This window comes from Rhinopithecus roxellana, chromosome 8, assembly GCF_007565055.1.
Source record: "Rhinopithecus roxellana isolate Shanxi Qingling chromosome 8, ASM756505v1, whole genome shotgun sequence".
Taxonomy (NCBI): Eukaryota; Metazoa; Chordata; class Mammalia; order Primates; family Cercopithecidae; genus Rhinopithecus; species Rhinopithecus roxellana.
In genome coordinates, this window is record NC_044556.1 from 111,062,402 (window position 1) to 111,080,679 (window position 18,278).

Genomic DNA, 18,278 nt, shown 5'->3' on the forward strand with positions numbered 1-18,278 from the left:
TCTGCCTTCCAAAATTATGCCCAAGATATGCATCAGCGTTAATGGGTAAGGCAGTTTGAGGAATTCGGTTGTACAATGACTCAAAGACTAATAACATGAAATCACAGAACTGAAGGCATTTTTTCTGTACATAAATTTGCCATTTTAACCATTTCACTCTATAGTTCAGTGATATTAATTACATTCATAATGTTATACAACCATCATTTGTATCTATTTCTAAAACTTTTATCTCCCGAAACAGAATCTCTGTGCCGTTAAACAATAACTCCCAGCCGGGCGCAGTGGCTCAGGCCTGTAAGCCCAGCACTTTGGGAGGCCGAGGCGGGTGGATCATGAGGTAAAGAGTTCAAGACTGGCCTGGTCAACGTGGTAAAACCCCGTCTCTACTAAAAATACAAAAAATTAGGCAGGCGTGGTAGCAAGCACCCGTAATCACAGCTACTTGGGAGGCTGAGGCAAAGAATTGCTTGAATCCAGGAGGTGGAGGTTGCAGTGAGCTGAGATCGTACCACTGCACTCCAGCCTGGGCGACAGAGTGAGATTCCATCTCAAAAAAAAAAAAAAAAGAAAAAAAGAAAAAACTCCCCATTCTTTTTTATGTTTTCTGTCTCTTTATTGATATTCTCATTTTTTTCCTACATTGTCTTCCTGATTTCCTTTAGTTCTTCATCTATGGTTTCTTTTAAGACAGTTAATTTAAATCCTTTGCCCAGGAAATTCAATGTCTGTGCTTCTTCCGGAATGTTTTCTGTCTATGTATTTCTAAACCGGACACCGATGTATTATACTGTGGTAACTCTGGAAATCAGGGTCTCTCCTTTGCTCAGGGTTGGCAGTTCTTGATTGCTGAAGCCTTAGCTTGTGTTTCTTTTCCAGTCTTTCAGATTGGCTCTGTGCTCGGGTACTCCTTTAACACCAGCTGGGTCATTTATAACTGCCCCAGCCCTCACTTCTGCTTGCACTAAGTTTATGGGTCTTCTCTGGCCCTTTCTAAGCACGTGTCATGTCCTGAGCTGTCGCGTGTAGCTTTCTGAATTCTCCAGTCTACACAAACATTTTTGAATGCCCTGATTTCCCAAGGAAGCAATCTTCCTGACTTTTGTCCCCTGGCTTTAGATTGTCTGGTTTATGTCTCAACCATAATTTTTTTGCCCCCACCTTGGCTGTGGGTTTTTGATCACCTGACAGTATTTTCCAGCAACACCCGCTGCTTTTGTGCTCTGAACGTGTTCTGAGTTTTGCAACAGAGAGGTGAGTGCCTTGTTTCAGTCTTTAGGTAGCCCCAGGCAGATTAGAGCAAACGTAGTGATTTGCAAGTAAGATCAACTCTGCTCCCTTCAAAAGCAAGTACAGGAGTTCCATACTGGGGACGGGGGCTGCTGTTGAGCTGGGGAAAGGGGTGAGGTAAGGGCAAGTAAAAACACCCAAAGCTTTGCTACTCTTTTGACATTGCCTTTCTGTTGATTCGGTGGTCACTGTCTTGTTCAGGTATACCTTTGTTTTCCAGAGTTCTAAGAAAGTTACTTCTTACAGTTCTGGATGTTGTTGTTGTTGTTTTTTTATTTAATATTTCTGTGAAGCCCTCAGAGTTTGAAACTGCCCGTTCCGCTGTTTTACTTAGCACTCAGGCCTTTTCATTTTAGGGCTTCCAGTAGCAAGAACTATGTCCAGACGGATGGAATTAGATCAAACTGCTCTGAAAGAATACTACTATTTCATATTTTTATACAAAAGCATATTTTAGATAAGGATATCATTGATTTAGAAACTCGAACCAGTTAATCTTTGGGAAGTAATATTATCTCTGTTTTAGAGGTGAAAAAAACAGCACAGATATTGAAGTCTCAAGATAGTGGTTGAGATAGAGTTAAAATAATAAAGCTGTAGGAAAACAGTTAAACATAGAATTACCATTCAATCCAGCCATTAACTTCTAGGTATATACCCAGAAGAATAGAGAGCAAGGACGCAAGCAGATACTTGTACACTAAGGTTCATAGCAGCATTATTCACAGTAGCAAAAAAGGTAGAAACAATCCAGGTGTTCGTCAACCGATGAATGGATAAACAAGATGTAGTATATACACATCATGAAATGTTCAGATTTTAGAAGGAATGCTAATCTGATACATGCTACATATGGATGGATGGATGCCACAGCACAGATAAACCTGGAAGACACTGTGCTAAGTGAAGGAAACCAGACACAAAAGGACAGATATTTTATGATTCCACTTATATAAGGTACGTAGACTAGGCAAATTCATAGAGACAGGAGGTAAAATAGAGGTTTCCAGAGCTGGAGTGAAGGGGAATGAAGAATTAGTATTTTATGGCACTGACTTTCTCTTTGTGATGATGGAAAGTTTTGGAAATGGACAGTGGTGATGATTGAACAGCGTCGTGAATGTATTTTATTTATTTATTTATTTATTTGAGACAGAGTTTTGCTGTTGTTGCCCAGGCTAGAGTTTAGTGGCGCGATCTCAGCTCACTGCAACCTCTGCCTCCCTGGTTCAAGCAATTCTCTGCCTCAGCCTCCCGAGTAGCTGGGATTACAGGTGCCGCCACCACACCCAGCTAATTTTTTGTATTTTTAGTAGAGACAGGGTTTCGCCACGTTGGGCAGGCTGGTTTTGAACTCCTGACCTCAGGTGATCCACCCGTCTCAGCCTCTCAAAGTGCTGGGATTACAGGCATGAGCCACCGCAGCCGGCCTTGAATGTGTTTCATGCCACTGAATTGTATACCTTAAAATGATTAAAATGTTAAATTTTGTGTTAGGTTTTTAAAAAAAAATAGCCCCCCAAATCATAACAGGTCAGGGACAGTGGTTTGAGCCAATAATCCTAGCACTTTGGGAGGCCAAGGTGGGCGGATTGCTTAAGCCCAGGAATTGGACACCAGCCTGAGCAACATGGCGAAACCCCATCTCTACAAAAAATACATACAAAAATTAGCCAGGGGGTGTGCACTCGTCCCAGCTACTTCATAGGCTGAGGTGGGAGGATCACTTGAACTGGGGAGGTCGAGGCTGCAGTGAGCCATGATTGCACCACTGTACTCCAGCCTGGGTGACAGAGCGAGACCCTGTCTCCAAAAATATATATGTAACACTCCAGACTCAGTGTTAGGGACATACAAAGCTTAACTGATTGAAATTTGCTGAGTTTTAAAACATAGGTCCCGAGCGTTTTTTATTTAGTATATGCCAGCCACTGTGTGGTACATGCTTTGTGTGGAGTTATCTCATTTACTCCGTACCACAATCTTATTAAGCATAATACAGTTAGCTCCAATTTATAGATGAGGGATCTGAGGCACAGAGAGATTAAGTAACTTGCCCAATGTCATTGCTAAAAAGTATATCACTGGGATAAAGTACATCCCAGGCCTTCATCCCAGGTAGTCTGACTTCAGACTTTGTGTCTAATGGTTAAACTGTACTATATCACTTTTGCTGAACTTTAAAAGTGTGCTTAAAGTAATACATGACTTTCCACAATTTGCCACAGAACAATTATTGCACATTCCTTTCCTCTGGGTGTGTTGGTGGCTGTGATTCCTGCCTGCCAGCCTCAGCAAGACAAAACATGATCAGAGAAAAGGTGGATGGTTCACTCTTAGGGGAAGTCGTGGATTTGGGTTTGTTTCAGTAATTGTCTCTGAATAACAGCATAACCTTCTCTCAGAGTTTTAATTTGATCTAGTTTCACTGCAGTGAAAGGAAGCTTTAACACTTGGATCAAAGAAAGTAGTTTTATAAAAGCAGCAAAGGTAATTTTGAATGATAGGGTAGTTGTACTCTGAATAGTAGTGTACAGTATTTGATCTGTATGAGGCATTTTTTTTTATTCTTTCTTTCTTTCTTTCTTTCTCTCTCTCCCTCTCCCTCTCCCTCTCCTCCTCCCCCGTCCCTCTCCTCCTCTCCCTCTCTCCCTCTCCCCTGTCTGTGCTGCTTCTCCTCTCCCCCTCTCCCCTTCTCCCTCTGCTGAGTCTAGCTTTGTCTCCCAGGCTGGAGTGCAGTGGCCTGATCTCAGCTCCCTGCAACCTCCACCTCCCAGGTTCAAGCAATTCTCCTGCCTCAGCCTCCCAAGTAGCTGGAACTACAGGTGCGCACCACCATGCCCAGCTAATTTTTTGTATTTTTAGTACAAATAGGTTTTACCATGTTGGCCAGGCTGGTCTCGAACTCCTGAGCTGAGGTGATCCACCCACCTCGGCCTCCCAAAGTGCTGGGTTTACAGACATGAGCCACCACATCTGGCCAGTATGAGGACTTTAAATAACCCTTCCCTATCCTCAAAAATGCCCGTCAGCTTAGTTTATGTCATCAGTAACACTGCAGGTTGACTATCCCTTATCCAAAATGCTTGAGATTGGAAGTGTTTCAGATTACAGATTTTCTCTTTGGATTATGGAATATTTGCATGTATATAATGAGATATTTTGAGTATGGGACCCAAGTCTAAACACAACTTTATTTATGTTTTATATACCCACTCTGTATATAGAGACTGAAGGTAATTTTATACAATATTTTAAAATAATTTTATGCATGAAATCAAGCCTTGACTATAACCTCTCATGTGAAGTTAGGTATAGAATTTTCTCCATGTGGCATCTTGTCAGCACTAAAGAAGTTTCAGGTTTTGGAGCATGTCGGATTTCAGATTTACAGATCAGGGATGCTTAATCTGTATCATCATAAATATAATAATTGGCACTCTTTACCTAGGCCTTGGTGTTTTCTGTGTGACGTCTTGCCAGTCCCCATTTTGACTGCAATAATTTTTGCAGTCAAATTAAATAAGACCTAATTTAAGACCTGTCAACTTCATTAAGCTCTAAAATGGAGATGACAGTTCACGTGTACCTACTGAGGTTTTCAGAGGTGGGGTTTCTTTTTTTTTTTTTTTTTGAGACAGAGTTTCTGCTCTTGTTGCCCAGTCTGGAGTGCAGTGGCACGATCTCGGCTCACCGCAATCTCCACCTCCCAGGTTCAAGCTCTTCTCCTGCCTCAGCCTCCTGAGTAGCTGGGATTACAGGCATGGGCCACCATTACAGGCTAATTTTGTATTTTTAGTAGAGACGGGAGTCTCTCTCTCTGCAACCTCCACTTCCTGGGTTCTAGCGATTCTCCTGCCTCACTCCCCTGAGTAGCTGGGATTACAGGTGTACGCCACCACACCCAGCTAATTTTTGTATTTTTAGTAGAGACGGGATTTCACCATGTTGGTCACACTGGTCTCGAACTCCTGACCTCGTGATCCGCCCACCTCGGCCTCCTGAAGTGCTGGGATTGCAGGTGTGAGCCACCATGCCCAGCTGACTGCAATAATTTTTTATTCTCTTAATTACTTACTAACTAGAGTACCAGCTGTGAGATTTTGCCCTTCAACATCCAGTCACATCATTTTCCCTGTAATGCAGAGAAATGGTTATATCCCTTAGTTATGTTCACAGATGGCAGATCAGTGCTAGATTATTAAAAGGAACATGAATGTCAGAGGGCATTCCTAGTGTTTTACAGTAAAAGTCATTAAAGGATACTACTGTATTGTTTCACAAAATGCCTCTTGACCACTATCAGAGATAGATTCTAAGCTAAGTGGAACAGTTATATGTTAGAACTGACACAGAATTCGGGTGGTGTGATCAATTGAATAAAATTTCTCAAGGTAATTTCCCCAGTCTTTGGCCCATGGTTATTACAAATAATTTTTAAAAACAAATAAAACCTCTTCACAGCTACTTGGGAGGCTAGGCAGGAGAATAGCTTGAACCCAGGAGGTGGAGGTTGCGGTGAGCCGAAATCGTGCCACTGCACTCCAGACTGGGCAACAAGAGCAGAAACTGTCTCAAAAAAAAAGAAACCCCATCTCTGAAAACCTCAGTAGGTACACATAAACTGTCATCTCCATTTTAGAGCTTAATGAAGTCAACAGGTCTTAAATTAGGTCTTATGAATGTGCCTGTTACTGTCTTTAAATATTTATAAAATAGCATCATCAAGTTATTTAATGGGTAGTTTTAACTATAAGTCACTTGGCTTCCACAGATGACAATAAATAGAATGTTTTGTTCTTGTTAGCCGTATGGATTCATATGTGGCAACAGAAAGCTTCATTTATATTGAGTGAGATTTTGTAGGGAATTACATGGAGGCGGTATGTTTTCATTTGGTTTTTCTCCTTAACTATAAATATATCTTGAAAACTTTTTGTGTATTAGAAGGAATTTTAGGTCAGATATGGTGGCTGGCGCCTATAATCCCAGCATTTTGGGAGGCCAAGATGGGAGGACCAATTGAGGCCAGAAGTTGAAGACAAGCCTGGGCAACATAGCAAGACAGCACCCCCACCGCCCCCAGAAAATTTAAAAATCATCCGGGCTTGGTGTTGTGTGCCTGAGGTTCCAGCTACTCGGGAGGCTGAGGTGGGAGGGTCAATCTGAAAAGGCTACATATTGTATGATAAAGTGTGAAAAAATATATACAAGCTCAATGATGTTCAAACCTACAGTGTTGGTGAATAATAACCTAAGCAATTTAATACTCCAACCTAGTTCTTATAACTCCAATTATTCACTGTGACATGAGTAATATAAACTTTATTCGCTTTAACTACCCTTTCCTCTGAATCTTTGTCCTCAAATTGGACTTGTCTCAGAACTGCTTTACCAGTCTTGTGACCTTTTTCATTTAAGTGACAATAAAGTTGTTTTTCAGGCTGAGACTTAGGAGCGCTCCTGCTTTTTGCATGCACTGTCTCGTTTAATCCTCACAATACTATTATAAGGTAGATGCAATAGCCCCCATGTTACAGAGGAAAAAATAGAGGATCAAAGAGATTAACTTGCCAAAAGTACAGCTAATAAGTAGGTGAAGCAAGCTGGGAACTTAGGGCTGCCTTAATATCCATGTCCTTCTTCCAACTCTGGGCAACAGTTTTCTAATATGAGTTCTTTACCCCATTAATGTTGTGAAACTAAAAACACCATAATTTAAGTGGCTTAAAATTGCAAGTAACCAGAATATGGCTAAATGTTACTTTCCTATTTTGTATGTGCCTAAAGTAAAGTATATCCTTGGTCATTTCATAACATGTATAACAATTCATGTGATTATTTGAGTCACGATAAAATTCTAAAAGCTTGGCAGAACTAGAAACAAAAACCTACTCCTTGGTAGGGAGTATTGCAGCATGCTCCTTGCAAGGACGTTCAGTTTTCTTGCCTGAAAAGCAAACACGCCTCTATTTATATAGTCTACAGTCTAGGCAAGGGAGGAACAGTGGTTTTAAACGTATATCGAGAAAGGAGGCCGGGCGCAGTGGCTCACGCCTGTAATCCCAGCACTTTGGGAGGCCGAGACGGGCGGATCACGAGGTCGGGAGATCGAGACCATCCTGGCTAACACGGTGAAACCCCGTCTCTACTAAAATACAAAAAACTAGCCGGGCGAGGTGGCGGGCGCCTGTAGTCCCAGCTACTCAGGAGGCTGAGGCAGGAGAATGGCATAAACCCGGGAGGCGGAGCTTGCAGTGAGCTGAGATCTGGCCACTGCACTCCAGCCTGGGTGACAGAGCGTGAGACTCCGTCTCCAAAAAAAAAGAAAAAGAGAAAGGAATTAGAGGATACTTGTATTAGGTGGGTAACCTTACCTTCCATTGTCGAAAATAGTTACTCAAGCTTCTTCACAGTAATGGTCAGCATTTCTTATACAGCAACATCTCTGGAGATTTTGAATGTTTTTGATGGTCAGAACTAGGAGGGATGGACCTGAGAACTTCTCTATGCAATCTCTTTGTTTTAGATAAGGAAACTATATAGGTCAGCGAGTAAAATGTCTAATCCAAGGTCTCTTGGAAAAATAATAGCAGAAAAGAGCAAGTCTCTTGCTCCTTTTCCAGTGCTCTCTGATTTTATATTACTCTGTCGCAGCAAGGAATGTCATCTCGAGGTAAGATGGTTTTGTATAGTAATAGTTTTCTCTGAAGCTCATGTTGTTTAACGCCTGACAGATAATCCTTTTGTAGTATGAGTCTTGTAAGTTTTGCTAATGTCTTCAGTGATTTAGTGTGACCCATCTGAGCCTAGATCATATTTTTCTTACCCTCCCTACACTTGGTGATTAAAGTACGATATTCTTTCTAATTGCCCATTAGTCCCCTGCTGCTCTTGGAATCCTTAGACTTCTGTGGGCTTTTGGAACTTCTGCTGATATGTTTCATGAGTAATAGTCCCCCTTCTGTTGAAGTTTCTCTGGTTACATCATTTTATTTACCAATGTATTGCCTTTTAATAAACTGTACCTATCGGTAACATTGAATATTAAAGTAAGTGATCAAATGGATCAAGCAGGAAACTTGACCATTACAAATCGATGCTAACTAAATAACTGAGATCATCACAATGCAGGTTACCATTTTCATTATCCAGGACCCTTTCTTGATCTCCTTTAGGAAAGGGAGTCATCAATTCTGTCCTTTTTCCTTACCTTTGAAAGTTCATCCTTCTTTGGCAATAGTCCTCAAGGGTTTTATTTAGCTCCCTTTTACTAAAAATGAGCATTACAATATCTCATCTGTCTTTTACAAAGAAGCCTGGAGTAATACCCTGATAACTATAGGGGAATAATGTCATCAACAAAAGAATAGAATTTGGGAAGCTGACCTTATCACAGTCTGTATGAGATTAAGTGTCTTGGGCATAGTAGTGTGGCTGGAGAGAAGGGAAAGAAAACACTAATTCTCTTAGTTTCTTTGTAGTTCTCCATGGAAAACTCCTTTACCCACATTGGCACCCTTTTGGTCTTGCTACTATGGTGGTTAGAAAATTAGAAAGCAGAAGAATCACCTATGTTTTTAGAAATACCCTAAAAAATGGCAGGCCATCACTGGGCCTTGTACTTCTAATGGTCAAAATGTATAGCGATATAAAGTGTCTAGAAGAGAATTCTCCAAAATCCAAGTAATCACTGTGGGTGATTTTTTAAAGAAGCACAGCACGTGGGATTGTCGTGTTGAAGACACCATGCTGGATATCACTGGAATAACCCCTGTACTGCCAGAGTTGATCTGAAGTAGAAGATGACATCTTATACCAATTACTGTACTGCAGCCTAGCATAATACGAGGCCGAATATCAGGTTCAGAGGAAAGTAACTTGACTTCAAGCTCATGTTATAGGGAAAGATATGGATTTTATTAGAGTAGGATGGGCTCTGGGCACACTCCACGGGGAGGACGGCTTCGGTCGTGGTATATACACGACGGGCTCTGGGCATACTACAGGGAGGATGGCTTCAGTCATGGTGCATACACACGATGGGCTCTGGGCACACTCTGCAGGGAGGACGGCTTGAGTCGTGGTGTATAGACACAGTGGGCTCTGGACACTACTCTACAGGGAGGACGGCTTCAGTCGTGGTCATACACATGATATTTCTGAAGAAGATCCTTTCCAAGGCAAACTAGCTAAAGGTATGCACATAGGCAGATAGTCTGTTAAATTTGAACATGAAAATTAAAACTGACACTGAGATTTCAGTGAAGGGTGAGGTTATAGTTTATAACAATGTTTAAGATTTGGTGTATTTCAGTAGCTGTTAGTTAAGTATTTATTTATTAGTGATTTTTGAGAAGTTTGTGTTACTTCTTTTTATTAGGAAAAACATTTCACTAGCCATTAGGTCTGGCATCTGAATTCCTGCTACTCTCCTAGTACTCTCCTAACATCTAGAAGTATTTCTGATGTTATCAAAGTTTAATCAGAAAGGCTCAACTTCTTTAGCAGTTCCTTGTGATTAACACGTTTACCTTCCTGTTCAGGTCTGTTTTCGTTTGGGCAAGCCAGGGCATCAAACTATATGTAATCATTTTAATGTGTTACACCATCATGGGAATTAATGTGTTACACCATCATGGGAATTGATCCTAACGCAGGCATTTTCTTTACTTCTTAAAGGACTGTTTTCAGGAGATATTGCACCTTCAATGCAAGAAAAAATACTAAGTGCAGTCACACATGCTGTTGGTGATGAAGAAGCTGCTGAAGTCAATGCTAATGAGCAGCCAGAGGCTCCGAAGCTTGTTCTGCAGTCTCTGTTTTCACTTATACGAGGTGAAGTTGAGCAGTTGGATTCAAGAGCACTTCCCCTTTGCCTTCATCAGGTACTCTGGTAAAGCCTTCACTTTCAGCCTCACGAAAATTCTCCTAGCAGCATTTGGAATGATCTAAAATGCTGTCTTGGCTGGGCACGGTGGCTCACACCTGTAATCCCGAGGTGGGTGGATGGCTTGAGCTTGGGAGTTCGAGACCAGCCTGAGCAACATGGTAAAACCCCGTCTCTACAAAATATGCAAAAATTAGCCGGACATGGTGGTGTGCACCTGTAGTCCCAGCTACTTGGGAGGCCAAGGTGGGTGGATGGCTTGAGCTCGGGAGTTTGAGACCAGCCTGAGCAACATGACGAAACCCCATCTCCACAAAATATACAAAAATTAGCCGGACGTGGTGGTGTGTACCTGTAGTCCCAGCTACTTGGGAGGCCAAGGTGGGACGATCACTCAAGCCTGGGAGACAGAGGTTGCATTGAGCTGACATTGCACCACTGCTCTCAGCCTGGGAGACAGAGCGAGAGAACCTGTCTCTAAATAAATAAATAAATATAAAAATAAAAAGTAAAATGCAATCTCTGTAATTGATTGTGTCCCACTCATCATTGGTGAGCCCAGGAGAAGGTGACCCTAGTGGGATATTTGGCATATTACTAACTGATGGCCATCCCTTGGCCTTGGATAATCCGTAGTTTGAACAATGGCTCACTTTTTAAATCGGTAATTAAGCTGTGTACAGATCAGTGTCAACATAGCAAGAGTTCGATAAGCACCTACCAGGTGCCGAAGACCCTGCTAGACACTGGGTGGGCAAAGACTACTTAGCAGAATATGCCCTTAAGAGAGCCCCGGCGGCACAGGAGCAACAGTTATATAGATAAGTAGCTGTGGAATTTTGTATTCAGTGTTAGAGTAAACGTACGTTAAAGATTCAGCAGCACAAAATGAGTGATTAATTCTGCCTGGTGGACACTTGGGAACAGAAGGTGACTCTTGAGCTGGGTTTTCCGGGCTTATTAGGTGCTCAGTGGATTAACAGAATGAGTTGGTCCAGGAAGAGATCAGCCTGTGAGAGCCATAGCTGGGATATTATTGGAGATGAAGATAGAAAACGAGGAGGTGAGATTGAAGAGCTGGTTTGACATTAAGGCTTTATTTTTAGGGACTGGGAACTTTTAATTATAAGAGTGCCTGAATCAAATTTGAATTTTAGAAAAAGAACTCTTCTGAGGATTAGGAGGGTGCATATGTTAGAGGATGGAGAGCCTGGAGACTGGGGAACCTTTAGGCTAGTGATGAGGAAACTTTTTTTTTTTTTACATAAGAGCTAATTCAGAAGAAATTAAAATATTTGAGCTGGATTTTATTTTATTTTTTATTGTATTTATTTATTTATTTTTTGAGACAGAGTCTCGCTCTGTTGCCCAGGCTGGAGTGCAGTGGCATGATCTCAGCTCCCTGCAGTCTCCACCTCCCGAGTTCAAGCCATTCTCCTGCCTCAGCATCCTGCGTAGCTGGGATTACAGGTGCTCACCACCATGCCTGGCTAATTTTTGTATTTTAATAGAGATGGGATTTCACCACGTTGGCCAGGCTGGTCTCAAACCCTGACCTCAGGTGATTCACCCGCCTCGGCCTTCCAAAGTGCTGGGATTACAGGCGCAAGCCACTGCACCCAGCCTGCATTTTATTTTTACATAAAATGAAAATAACTGGTACATGGGAATGGCGAAAGTGATTGACTTTTGTAATGAGAAGTGAATACTTTTTAATTTTTAACCCATTTCCCATTTAGAAAAACAAAAGTGCAGCTGGCTGCAAGTGCCCAGTTTCACATAAACACGTTCTTCCAGGCTGAAGCAAATCTGACTCATTGTCAATGTGAAAGTAAAATAGAAAGACTATTATTGGAGTTATTTCTAAACAGAATTTGTGTCTAATCCTAATGTAACAAAAACAGATATGATGTTACATTAGGATTGAAGACAAGAGCATTCTCAGAGCAAACAGAAAATGGGATAAAAAGTAAAGTAGGCCGGGCACGGTGGCTCATGCCTATAATCCCAGCACTTTGGGAGGCTGAAGTGGGTGGATCATGTGAGATCAGGAGTTCAAGACCAACCTGGCCAACACAGTGAAACCTCATCTCTTCTAAAAATACACACACACACACACAAATTAGCCAGTCATGGTGGCATGTGCCTGTAGTCCCAGCTAGTCGAGAGGCTGAGGCAGGAGAATCGCTTGAACCCTGGAGGCGGAGGTTGGAGTGAACTGAGATCACACCACTGCACTCCAGCCTGGGTGACAGAGGGAGACTCTGTCTCAAAAAAAAAAAAGGAAAATAGGACCAGGCACGGTGGCTCACACCTGTAATGCAGCACTCTGGGAGGCCAAGGCAGGCAGATTGCTTGAGCCCAGGAGTTCAAGACTAGCCTAGGCAACATGGAAACCTCGTCTCTACAAAAAAAATACAAAAAATTTAGCCAGGCATGGTGGCGTGCGCCTGTAATCCCAGCTACTGAGGAGGCTAAGGTGGGAGGATTGCATGAGCTCAGGAATTTGAGGCTGCAATGAGCCGTGATTCCAACCCTGCATTCCAGCCTGGGTAACAGAGTAAGACCCTGTCTAAAAACAAACAACAACAACAAAGTAAAATAAGTTTTGTCCCCATTCAGGAAAATGTATACTCTTACAAATTTGTATTACCTCCTGTATGAACTTGAAGAATGCCTTTGAGGAGATGTATACTCCTTCTGGCCTCTAAGCTGTCACGAACTCACCGTTGTTGAGCAGCACCAACAGCAAGGCAGCTTTCTAATCACTCAGCTTTCGTTGCATTTGAACAGTGGATTGCATGGCGATCCTCTCTCTCCTGAGAAAGATCAGAGAATACAGTGGTGGTTTAAATGTATGGACTTTGGCCTTACCACAAGCTAAGTGGCTTTTGGTTTCCTCTGTTGTAAAGTAATAAAGGATTAAATGAGATAATGCATGTAAAAGCACTTAACATATGTTTGACGTACAGTAAAAGCCAAAGAAATATTAAACATTTAAACTCTATTCTTACTGTCACTAATTCAGAGATTGCTCATTGGAAATCAAGGCTGGGGATCAGCAAAGAAATACTGATGCCATTAGAAAGCTGAGATCAGGGTGACAGGATTCGGTTGATGGTTGCCTCCTCAGCCCAAGAAGACAAAATACCCTGTCACCTCCCAAGGGACACACACATCAGGGAGGGATGGAGGTATACTTCATTCATGTTAGTAATTGCCAGCACATCACACAGTAGATTTCACCTAGATTTGCCAGTTGTTAACATTTTTATCAAATTTTTGCTCTTTTTTTCAGCTGGGACTATAGGCACTCACCACTGCGCCCAGGTAATTTTTGTATTTTTAGTAGAGATGGGGTTTCACCATATTGCCCAGGCTGGTCTTAAACTCCTGACCTCAGGTGATCCGCCCGCCTCGGCCTCCCGAAGTGCTGGGAGTGCAGGCGTGAGCCCCCGCGCCTGGCCTTTGTGATATTGCCCAGGCTGGTCTCGAACTCCTGACCTCAGGTGATCCTCCCGCCTCGGCCTCCCGAAGTGCTGGGATTGCAGGCGTGAGCCCCCGCACCTGGCCTTTGTGATATTGCCCAGGCTGGTCTCGAACTCCTGACCTCAGGTGATCCTCCCGCCTCGGCCTCCCGAAGTGCTGGGATTGCAGGCGTGAGCCCCCGCCCGGCCTTTGTGATATTGCCTTTTCTCTTGTGTACACACAGGTATTTTTTCCATTGAAACACTTGAAAGTAATTTGCATTATGACATTTCGCCCCTAAATATTTGTATATAGATCTCCCAAGAAGAATGATACTCACCTATATAATATACAAGGCCATTATCAACCCCAAGAAATGAGTCACTGATGCAGCAAAATTATTTAATATACAATCCATGTTCAAATTTCCCCCAAGTAGTTCCACCAATGTTCTGTGTAACTGTTTTCTCCCAGTGCAGGATTCAGTGTGAGATGACATATTGCATTCAACTGTCAGTATTCATTAGTCTCCTGTAATCCAGTGCTCCCTGCTTTTCTATCTGTATCAGTCTGTCTTTCTTTCACAGTGACATTTATGAACAGTCTTAAGAATTCATGTAGAATGTCCCATAATCAGGATTTGTCTAATTATTTCTTTTTTTTTTTTTTTTTTTTTTTGAGATGGAGTCTTGCTCTGTCCACAGGCTGGAGTGCAGTGGCATGATCTTGACCCACTGCAACCTCCACCTCCTGGGTTCAAGCAATTCTTCTGCCTCAGCCGCCTGAGTAGCTGGGACTGCAGGCCTGCACCACCACGCCCAGCTGATTTTTGTATTTTTAGTAGAGATGGGGTTTCACCATGTTAGCCAGGATGATCTCAATCTCTTGAGCTCATGATCCGCCCGCCTCGGCCTCCCAAAGTGCTGGGATTACAGATGTGAGCCACGGCACCCAGCCTAATTATTTCTTTAAGATTTGATTCAGGTTAAACATTCTGGGCAAGAATTTACTTAGGTAACATTCCATACCCAATTCTCTCTTGAACTGATTCTAATCTGGCTTTTGTTCCCACCACTCCCCCAAAATTGCATTGTAAAAGTCACCAGTGATCTCCATGTTGTTAAATCCAGTGGTCAGACCTTAGTTTTCATCTTACTGGAGCTATTGGAAACATCAAGTTGATCACATACTCTGTTTTGAAGCGTTTTGCTTATTTGCCTTTTGGGAGCTCTTTTCTTGGCATTTACCTCTTATGTCACTGGCCATGCCTTCTCTGGCTCATTTGCTGAGTTCCCATATTTTCCTTTTTTTTTCCCACTCTGTCACCAGGCTGGAGTACAGTGGCATCATCACGGCTCACTGCAGCCTCCATCTCACGGGTTCAAGCAGTCTTCCTGCCTCCGCTTCCCAAGTGGCTGGGACTGCAGGCGCATGCCACCATGCCCAGCTAATTTTTTAATTTTTTTTGTAGAGACAGGGTTTCACCGTGTTGCCCAGGCTGGTCTCGAATTTCTGGCCTCAAGTGATCCTCCCACCTTGGCCTCCCAAAGTGCTGGGATTTCAGGCATGAGCCACTGAACCCAGCCCTAATGTTTAAACACTGGGATGCATGTCGCCCAGTGTTTAACGGTGTCTCACCGTTTTTTTTTTAGACGGTGTCTCACTGTGTCGCCCAGGCTGGAGTGCAGTGGCACAGTTTTGGCTCACTACAACCTCCGCCTCTCAAGTTCAAGTGATTCTCCTGTCTCAGCCCCCTAACTAGCTGGGATTACAGGCACGTGCCACCACACTTGGCTAATTTTTGTATTTTTAGCAGAGACGGGGTTTCACAATGTTGGCCAGGCTGGTCTCAAACTCCTGACCTCAGGTGAGCTGCCCACCTCAGCCTCCCAAAGTGCTGGGATTACAGGTGTGAGCCACTGCGACTGTCCTGTCCTATTTCTTTTCTGAACTTCAGACTTAACTATCCAGCTACCCAAGATGTCGCATGGGCATTTCAAACTTAAGATTTACAAAATCAAACTTTGATTTTCTTCCATATCTACTGCTTTCCTGGTCTTGCCTCTCTTGTTAAATGCCAACTTTCATACCTCTAGTTGTGGAGACCAAATGCCTTGAAGTCGTACTTTATTTACTTTTCTCTGTATCCAAATCCAATCCAACAGCAAGTCCTGCAGACCTACTTCAAAATATACCCAGAACTTCTTCCCTCTTTCGCTGCTACCATTTCAGTACAGGACACCATCAAATCTCACCCAGATTCTTGCAGTAAATTTCTCACTATAGAGACCTTCCTGCCTTCACTCTCCCTTCCACTTAGTGCTTTCTCTCTCCATGACAGTCACTGTGATGCAGATGAAACATAAGTCAAATCTTGTCACTCCACTGTTCAAAGCCCTCCAATGGCTTCCCTTCTCATTTAGAATAAAAACCAAAATCCTTACCATGGCCTACAAGGCCCTACATGATCTGGTCCTGTTAGCCTCCTAGATCTTCATTAGAAAGATTCTCCTTAACTCACTCCTTTCCAGGTTCACTGGCCTTCTGACAGCTCCTCAGATATACCAAGGATGTTCCTACTTCAGGTCCTCTGGTATCTCCTATCCACTCTTTTTCAGGAAGCCGCTAGATGATGTGCTCCAGCAAAACAAGGAAGTAAACCAAGAAACAGGAAGGTGTGAGATACAGGAAACTGGGAATCCTACTCAGGAAGGAGGTGAAGGGAATCTAAGTGAAGGGAGATTTTAAGATGACAACTGTATGCCAGGAAGGAGAGGGTCACCAGTCCTGTTTAGAGTGGATATGCCAGGAATGAGAGGGTCACCAGTCCTGTTTAGAGTGGATCACAAGAGTCTGGGGAGAGGCTTTTCTGTCATTTTCCTGTCTCTAGAACTGTTTGACTCCTTAAAGCATAGACATGTAAAATTTGGATGAAAATAAGAACTAAAAGAAGACATAATTCCGGCATAAGGTAATAAAAGCATCTAGGCTAAAGTGGTGACAGTGGAAATGGAGAGGGATGGATTTGAGATCTTTGGAAGGAAGGATAACTAGGACTTGGTGTAGATTGTTGTATTAGTCAGGGTTCTCTTAGAGGGACAGAGCTCATAGGATATTTATATATATCCTATATATATTTATATATATAAAGGGGAGTTTATTAAGTATTAACTGGCGTGATCACAAAGTCCCACAATAGGCTGTCTGCAAGCTGAGGAGGACAGAGAGAGCTGGTCTAAGTCCCAAAACTGAAGAACTTGGAGTCCAGTGGTCAAGGGCAGGAAGCATCCAGCACGGGAGAAAGATGTAGGCTGGGAGGCTAGGCCCGTCTCTCTTTTTCACCTTGTTCTGCCTGCTTTATATTCCCTGGCAGCTGATTAGATTGTACCCACCAGATTAAGGGTGGGTCTGCGTTCCCCAGCCCACTGACTCAAACGTTCATCTCTTTTGGCAGCATCCTCACAGACGCACCCAGGATCAATACTTTGTATCCTTCTATCCAATCACGTTGACACTCGGTATTAACCATCACAACTGTAAAAAGGGAATAAAGGAGAAATCAGAGATGACTGTAGGATATCCAGTTTGGGGGAAATAGTAGTACCATTAACAGAAATAAGGTATTCGAGTGTGAGAACTAATTTTAGGAAAATTGTGGTTTAAAAAGTGGTATATAATATATAGAATAATATGTGCTAAAGGCCAATGGAAATACGACGACATATACTTACATTTTGAGCTCATGGAACTCTTAAAAATGTTGTTTTAAAGTTCTTGTTCTTAGGTATGAGTGGTCTTTTTTACACTGACTTAGTTAACATGACTACACATTAGCTTTGAGTGTTTAACTGAAGTCATGTGCTTGGGAGATTTTCATATAGAAACGCAGGCCCTCCCTTGGGCCTCTTTTGTAAGTGAACATGGGCAGAGCCCCCGTGACCTAATCACCTCCCGGAGACCCCCTTCTTCACACTATCGCTTGGGAACTTGGTTTCAAAATATGAATTTGTGGGGGGGACACAAACATTGAGGCCATGGTCCTTCACAGTGTCTTTTTTTAGAGGGTTCCTGATTGGTAAAAGAAGGATAACCAGGATCGCCTTACAACTGTTGCCTTCCCAGCAGTTTTCAACTTTGTCACATGATTCTACTCTGCACCTTGCAATTCATTCCGAATCAGACTCAAAAACCGTTTTAAGCACTTACTGCAGTGTGGTGGGCATTATGCTAGATACACATTCTCTCTTTCTTTCTTTCTTTTTTTTTTTTTTTTAATTTGTATTTAGTTATTTATTTTAATTTGCTTCCTGTACCTGGGCCGCAAACACAATCTCTCTTTCAATCCTTATGGCAGCCTTGTTTTATACACCTCTGCAGCTGTATAAAACTGCATTACTGTCCCTGTTTTAAGATAAGAAAGTTGAGGCTTGAGATGCGAAATGACATGTCCAGGGTCACACAGCTGGTAAGTGACAGGGCTTGGACTAAAACACAGGCCATTCACCTCCAACCCCATGTTCTTTCTGCTCTACTGGGCTAGCTTTCAGGTTTAGAAATAGGCTTCAAAAAAAGTACATTTTCTCTTCCTGCTAGACTTGCAAGGGGGAGATTTTTAAAGAGGAAATATTGT

At 42.6% G+C, this 18,278-nt stretch overlaps 1 protein-coding gene across 6 annotated transcripts in view; it reads left to right on the forward strand.

Moving 5' to 3' along the window:
* CNST (consortin, connexin sorting protein) overlaps positions 1-18,278 on the forward strand; it is a 117,341-nt gene that overhangs the window by 57,825 nt on the left and 41,238 nt on the right. For all 6 annotated transcript variants that reach the window (XM_010387315.2, XM_010387317.2, XM_030935841.1 and 3 more), the window contains one exon: positions 9,973-10,178. In XM_010387315.2, coding sequence (XP_010385617.1) covers positions 9,973-10,178 — 206 coding nt within the window. The remainder of the gene's footprint in view (positions 1-9,972; positions 10,179-18,278) is intronic.